The sequence below is a fragment of the Anabas testudineus genome, chromosome 17, assembly GCF_900324465.2.
Source record: "Anabas testudineus chromosome 17, fAnaTes1.2, whole genome shotgun sequence".
NCBI classification, from domain to species: Eukaryota; Metazoa; Chordata; class Actinopteri; order Anabantiformes; family Anabantidae; genus Anabas; species Anabas testudineus.
Window position 1 is genome coordinate 15,533,888 of NC_046626.1, and position 7,417 is coordinate 15,541,304.

Genomic DNA, 7,417 nt, shown 5'->3' on the forward strand with positions numbered 1-7,417 from the left:
AAAGCCGAATGAGAGACAGTTCTAATTGTTGGCAGAAGAACCATTCAGATGTTTGACAGCAATAACACTACCTATACCACAAAAGACAAACAGGCATTTAAAATGCTAAATCTAAAAAGGTAGAAACTATAAACGCCAGGTACAGTAAATAATAAAAATCTTCTATTTGGGGTTATAATGCTGATAAGTACCACAGAACCTGAACGCAGCCTCTCGTCAGCAGCAGCCGGTCATTTGTGTCCGGACTGAAATCCTGACATCAGGGCTAGAAACTGTCCACTGGGCAACTCCAGGAGTTCAATTTGCGTTTTCGTGTTTAAGTTTTATCTATTTGTATTTTATAAAAAGTTTTTAAAGGGATAGGATATTCTCCAGGATGTCTGTGACGAAGACGGTTCATCTCCTGACAGAGCTGATCTTTATCCTCCAGTTTCAAGTAAACTCCGTGAAGCTGAAATCTGCTCATGGTAAGTCACAAACATTTATTGTTTCTGAACGCTATGAGAAATGGGGAAATGTCAGGTTTGGTTCGTATCTGTGCGTTTTAGTGTTCAGGAGACTAATTAAAGGTGCGATCAGGTGCAGGTGTGCAGACTGAAACAGCTGGTTTAAGTAAATCTGGTTTATTTTAAGTAAATCTGGTTTATTTTAAGTAAATCTGCTTTATTTTTTAGACGGTTTTAAAACTAAATGTTTCAAAGCTGCAGCCACTCATAGGAATCCATTGATCAGCTCTGATGTAAAGTTTCCAGCGTCACAACACTGTCTGCGTCACACTGACACGCAGCTGCCACCATGTGACGCCACTGCTGGCCGGCCTCGCACGCCTGGTCCGGGTCCGGGTCCGGGTCCTGCTCCTGGACCCGCTGGTGTGAAGAATGTGAAGCATGCCTTCACCGTCCTCTGTGAAGAGGAGGGTCAGGACGCACGGTTGTCACTGGAGGGGCTGAATGAGGGAGGGGGGGGGGACCACACATGTCTGCCACATGTCACAAGCTGAGGGATTGTTTGTGTCCTGCTGCATGTGGGGGTGTAGGCCCGGAAATCAGTTAACTGAGTTTTATTTACTGTTTACATCCCAATAAGTATTTTAAATCAAGTCAAAGTGATCACAGCTACACCCGAGTGCCTTTTCCTTTCTCTTTCCAGGAGTCTATCAGACCCACACACATGAGCTGACTCCTCCACAGGGAGGGTCGTATGTAGTCACAGTAAACAACAAGCCCAAAGAGAAGAGGTGGACCTCCAGGCTTATGTCCGGGGTCCCCGGCCAGGCTGCAGATAGTAGGGGTCATTACAGAGATCAGCACCGAGCACAGGAGCCGGATCCAGACCTGCTGACGGAGGAGAGGCACAACAACTCTTCACAGATTGTGGTAGTTTAATCAGACGAGGAAAACAAATATTAAAATGTTTTTAAATCTTAAACAGTTATTTTTTAAAAGGCCTTTCTTAGATGACTTTAGGATTCCTTTAGGCCATTTTGCTATAACAACAGTGTTGGATAGAAATTTGGCATTAAAAATGTTTTGTCATTTGAATTTTAAATCAATAATATGTTAACTTTGTACATTGCTGCCTGTCCAAAATAAAAAGTCTCACTCTAATATTTAGTTGGACCACCTTTAGCTATGTCTCTGCAATTATCCAATGGGAGGCTCTTTCCTATTTTCTCAGTTAAATCATGGTGGTGACTTTTTCTGTGGATGGGCAGTGCATTATATTGACCTGGAATAAATAAGGACTGTTTAATGTATTTCATTTCTTTCATTTTCGGGCAGGGCATTGATCACGCCTACTACACATCTAAGATCTACGGTCCTGGAGATGCAGCCAGTAAAGAGCTGTGGGTGAACATGGATGATGTGGATGAGGATCAGTGGAGGGTCCACGGGTTCGTGTTGAGCGCCCACAGACAGGCCGAGGTATCTGATTCTGTTTCTTATGTTATGTTATGTTCTTTAACGTGCTGTAGCTGATGCTGCACTTTCCCTTTCGTTTCCTTTCAGAGAGTGAATCTGTCTTTCGACTTTCCTTTCTATGGTCATAACTTAAAAGAAGTCACAGTTGCGACTGGAGGTGAGTCTTCAACTGCACTAGAGCTCAGAATCACGAGGCTCAGTCGCTCTCCTGCAAAAGTGATGAAGAAGAACAATGTGTCCCTGAATATTCTGCAAACTATTCTTCATAACTTCTGCATCTTTTCCTTTTTCAGGTTTCATTTACACTGGAGATATAATCCACCGGATGCTCACAGCCACGCAGTATATTGCCCCTCTGATGGCTAATTTCGATCCAAGTCTTTCTGAAAACTCAACTGTGTTTTACTTTGATAACAGTAAGAGAGACACGAGTTGTATTCTAATCATTTTACCCAGATCCACTCAGATGTTTTTTGTTTGTGGTTCTGTTGGTCAGTATTTATACTGAATATAACTGCATGGTTGCATGTTGCATGTATCCATGTCTATCGTACTCAGGAACTGCACTGGTGGTTCAGTGGAACCGCATTCACCTCCAGGACCACATCAATCTGGGAACGTTCACCTTCCAGGCTGTTCTGCACAGCGACGGACGCATTGTGTTTGCATACAAAGAGGTGACTTTTCTTCTTCTTCATGAATTAATTTAATGTAAGTTTAGTTTAATCTTAGTTTTCTCTTCTTTACATATAAACAGATTCCTGTTGACATCAACAACATCAGCACTGAGAATCACCCTGTGAAAGTCGGCTTGTCGGATGCTTTTGTGGTGCTTAACAAGATAGAGCAGATCCCCAGTAAGTGCACTTTGAAAACTTGATATTTGAGTTTAGACAAAACTCACCAATAACTGACATCATGTTCTTTCTGACATGCTCTAGATGTTCGGAGGACAACTATTTATGAGTATCATAAAGTTGACATCCTGAAGTCAAAGATCTCCAATTCTACAGCCGTGGAGATGCTTCCTCTCCCTAGTAAGTTAGCCATGTTTAAAAAGTGAATGGATGTGTTCCTCTGCTTATATGCACATGTTTTAGATCCATTCATTTTAACTCATTGGTAAATCTAATTTAAGAGTCCACGTAGTCTCCCACACTGTCAAAATCACACCGTAAATCTAGCACTATGATAATGGCAGCAGTTGTAATTAGACTCATCCTGCAGGCTGTACTGTAAAAATACACTTTTCAGACGCCAAAGTCATCTTTTCTTCCTCTTTATTTTTCAGCATGTCTCCAGTTCTCCAGCTGTGGTCCGTGTGTCTCAGCTCAGATTGGCTTTAACTGCAGCTGGTGCAGTCGGCTACAAAGGTAAACTGCACACACCACTAACTTTTCTCAGTCGTGGCTCAAAATATGAAAAATACATGATATACCGTATGTATTCTGCTACTGTAGTGTCTAGTGCTGGTGACAACTACAAAGTTGTGTGAAATATAAAATAACATTTGTTGTACAGTACATGGTTTTACCAAACCTTGCTGACCTATTCCATTGTATGATAAGTGAACGTCGTCCTGCAGTTCTCATGTTTGATTTTCCCTGCTAATTAAACTTGACATCAGTCCTGTTAAATCAAACCTGTGATAAAGACTCAGCTACATAAATAATATTTGAATCCTTCCTCAGATGCTCTAGTGGTTTTGATCGTTACCGTCAGGACTGGGTTGACCACGGCTGCCTGGAGCAGGTTGCTACTGTTTTATATTATAGTATTTTAACAAACTGCTGAAAGTTTCACTCAGACGTTAATATCTCCTTTGTTTTTCTGCACAAAAGGATTAAACTGATTTTTCTTTTCCCCCAGAGACGGGATCTCCGGTGTCTCCAGATGAAAAAAGATGTCACAACTCCAGTTCCAGTGACCACAGTGCAGCAGAGGATCTCCAGCATGACCTCCACCCCGTTTAGGAATTCATCCACCATCACCAACCCCTCGACGCGCAGCAGCACGAGCAAAAGAACAATCTCCACTCCACCACCTGTGACCAGCAAACCTGCAGATGGTAACATGAGACCTCCACAGCTGCAGTATTTACAAGGTCTTAAATTCTCAGAGTTGCACACCCCATTTGTAAGAATCACATTTGTTTTTCTGCAGCTCAGAGCAGGACCAGCATCAGTACCGCCTCGTAAATTGGTTTGTTGATGTTGTTGCACGTTGTATCCACGCCCAGTGTGTTCTGTAAGGTCTGACAGCGTCGGGGTCAAGTGGTCAGCTATTTGCCAGCGCTCTGTTAGCTCACAGCTGTGCGTATACAGCGCCATGTTAAATACTGCATAGTGTCCTCAGCTACTGAGAGATGGTCGACGTATGTGTCCTGGTTGTCTGAGTGTGGGAGGTTTGTTATCTGCAGTGGTCATTTTGAGAAGCTGAAAGAGGAAACAATGTCCAACTCAAACGGTCGCTTAACTAAAGTAGAAGGAAAATCACTGGATTTCATTTATTTATAGAGTTCTTTTTAGCATTTTTTTCATTGTTTGACAGTGAAGAGGCAGACAGGAAACATGGGGGGAGAGAGATTATGTAACACACAAAGGTTTCCAGCTGGATGCTGTGGTTATGTAGGATACACGATAACCAGCGCGTTTCTGGAAAGGTACAGGATATTAATCCAAGTAGAAAACAAATTGCTCTCATATGAATCTTCTCTTCATTTTGATTTAGATTTTTAGATTTTCATTTCCTCAAAATTACCTGAAGGCAGATTTAGAGGTTAAGTAAAATGAAACCTGCTCCAAATATTACATGGAAGCTACATTAAGAGTAGTTAGACATTCACTCTGAAACCTTCTCTCATTCCTTATGTGTTACCGAGGTGTTTTTAGGTTCCCCACTGGATCAATACTCATAGTGTCCTTCAGTTATTTTAAAGGAGAAATGCTAAATGTTATCACTAAAGATCACTGACGCATTATCTCAAAACGTTTAAACGGACAAAACACAAGCACAGAAGAAATTATCACTAATCTGGAACCATTAAACTGACGTTAAATTTATTTATTCTATTATTTGGTTTGAATGTCTTAATTTAGTTATGCTGCATATGCTGTGTTGCACTGAGCTGTCAGAGCCTCATGTTGGTATAAAGATCAGTTTTGCTGTGATTATTGCTAAATGATTCATTCAGTGTGGCTCTAACTCTGATAGTTCATATACAAATCTGACATGTCTGAAATGTTTAATTCCAGTGTTTAAACCTCAGTATTATTTCTGTACAACAGGAGCTGAGAAGAACACAGGAGAGAGCGATGAGCGGCTGCAGCTCGGCCTCCTGGTGGGCGTCATCGTGATGGTGGTCACTGTGGCAGCCGCTGTCCTTCTGTCAGTCTACATGTACAACCACCCAACGTCCAGTGTCAGCCTCTTCTTCATGGAGGTCAGTGACACCCAAATACACATTAACCTCAAATGGTGAACATTGTGCTCAGGTAATCAGTCAGATTGGACATGTGGCCATTTTCTTAAACTCTATGTTCACACGTTTGTCAACGTCTTGTCCAGCTCGGCTATCGCTAATTATCCATTCAGGAAAATGCCTTCTTTAGGAAATAATGCTTGTACCATTTGTCCTGATGCTCTGCTGTTTGTTCTTAGATTCTGGCACAAGCGTTATCCTCGTTCTTTAAGACGCTGATGTCTTAGACAAATGTGTTTGAGTGCTCGTATGCTGTTTGTGGCTGACGAGGTGCCTTACCCAGATCTTTGTTCTTAGTCTGTAGAAAACTAGATATGTATAGAAAACTACTGCAGTGACCAAATCTCATTAGCAGAAAGAATCAAAAGGCTGGACTAACCTTTGCTGAGTTGATGTTGTGTGGACAGAGGAGAATTGAAATATCAAGTGTTCAGAAATTGTTAAACTCTAATTTTGATCTCGAGTGTAGTTGAATGTAGTGGACTGTACAGGTGTCCCTAATAAAGTGGAGAGTGGGTGTATGGATTAAAAATGTTTTCATGTTGTCCTCCACCTACAGCACCGTCCAACCCGCTGGCCCATCTTAAAGTTCAGACGGGGGTCTGGCTGCCCTTCATACGCGGAGGTGGAGGCTCCTGGTCAGGATAAAGACGGCATGGTGGTCATCGACCCCAAACAGTCGTTTGTCATATCTGGCAGAAGAGAGAGCGAACAGAAAGAAGGATTCATAATTCCTGATCAGAGGGAGCGCTTCCTGTCCTCCGAGAGCTCCTGACCAAAACTACATATCCCAGAACGCTTTGAGGACACAGCTGGAGCCACGTGAGTTGGCGTTCGTTGTTTGAATGCTGGGACACTGTTTTCCTGTTGCTCAAGGACAAAATTCAAGCATTCAGAGGAGAAAAGGTCAAACCTCTATGAGGACATTGTACCTACAGATTATTTTTATTATTTAACTGTAGCATCATAAGGTGGGTCTAATTTCTAATTTAGATTTTATTTATTATACTTCACTACATTAAGATGTCTAATATTTAATCAAATATTCAACAAAAGTACAGTTTAAGTATTTACAGTATTTCCATTTTAAGATCGATCATACTTCTATTCCACTACAATTGAGTAAAAAATATAATGAATGATAATACATCAACAACAGGATTAGTAATTTGTACTCATTAATGCCTCAACAGTTAGGTTTTTCCCTCACAGCAACTTAGCGCAAGTCAAAATAAATGGGCGCTCACGCATAGTAATGTCAACGTGCTGCCAGAAAATGTATATTAGTTGGAATTGAACTATCCAAAAATGTTTGTGCATTATGCCAATAAATGAGTTGGTACAAGAAGAAACATAATTATTTGTTGATAATTAGGCCACATTCAACGCTCCACACAAGCTAATGTGGTATTCCCAAGTATTTCCAAACGGGAAACTCCTTCTGAATAGTTTTTAAAAAAAATTTACCGACCATTACGTCCCCCAGACTGTCCCCACCCTGCTGGATGGGCAACGTGTGCCCACCTTCCCGTAGGAAGGAGCATAAGGGGCAGGTGAATTGTGGGATGGATGGCAGTCGAGGGAGGAGGCCCTCAAGGGCCAATCCCTGGACAAGGAACCTGGTTTTGAGGGGAGAAACTAAAGCGATAGAAACTGAAAATTAATGACAATGGTCGTAGAAATCGTGACTTAAACCACAGAGACTAAAAGCAGTGATTAGTATTTTAAACAAATGTCATTCTGTGTCTGCGTTACTTTAGTGGATGGAAACCAACTTGCACTGAACCAACAATGACGCTGCTCAGTGTTTGTTTTGAGACCATTTCTCTCAAACTTATTTGCTCAAGCTGCTTTGCCCTGTTCCCACAGTTTCTTCACAAGGAGGAATGTCATATTTGGGTGTCACTTCCTCGTCTCAAAAATTCAGACTAAATTCCTCACGGCTACCCCCGCCTTCACCTGAGGGTCAGACACGGTGCAGCATTTGTTGTTTCTTTGCTGTGAATCTCAGATC

The 7,417-nt window shown here is 41.8% G+C and overlaps 1 protein-coding gene across 2 annotated transcripts; it reads left to right on the forward strand.

Moving 5' to 3' along the window:
• The first annotated feature begins 253 nt into the window (after positions 1–253).
• Positions 254–7,329, forward strand: si:ch211-106h4.6 (plexin domain-containing protein 2). 2 transcript variants are annotated; one of them, XM_026373976.1, is made up of 13 exons: positions 254–467; positions 1,150–1,376; positions 1,782–1,925; positions 2,010–2,079; positions 2,216–2,338; positions 2,481–2,599; positions 2,680–2,779; positions 2,864–2,959; positions 3,214–3,295; positions 3,614–3,674; positions 3,792–4,026; positions 5,210–5,364; positions 5,963–7,329. In XM_026373976.1, the coding sequence occupies exons 1-13, from the start codon at positions 377–379 to the stop codon at positions 6,176–6,178; spliced, it is 1,719 nt and encodes a 572-aa protein (XP_026229761.1). In that variant the 5' UTR covers positions 254–376; the 3' UTR covers positions 6,179–7,329. The 2 variants fall into 2 exon arrangements, with proteins under 2 accessions (XP_026229761.1, XP_033182364.1); XM_033326473.1 differs by having other exon boundaries at positions 3,792–3,990.
• The last annotated feature ends 88 nt before the right edge of the window (positions 7,330–7,417 follow it).

Coding starts and splice junctions, on each gene's coding strand:
- si:ch211-106h4.6 (XM_026373976.1), top strand. CDS start 377: ATGTCTGTGACGAAGACGGTTCATCTCCTGACAGAGCTGATCTTTATC. Junction 468..1,149: donor GAAGCTGAAATCTGCTCATG/GTAAGTCACAAA, acceptor TTCTCTTTCCAG/GAGTCTATCAGACCCACACA. Junction 1,377..1,781: donor ACAACTCTTCACAGATTGTG/GTAGTTTAATCA, acceptor ATTTTCGGGCAG/GGCATTGATCACGCCTACTA.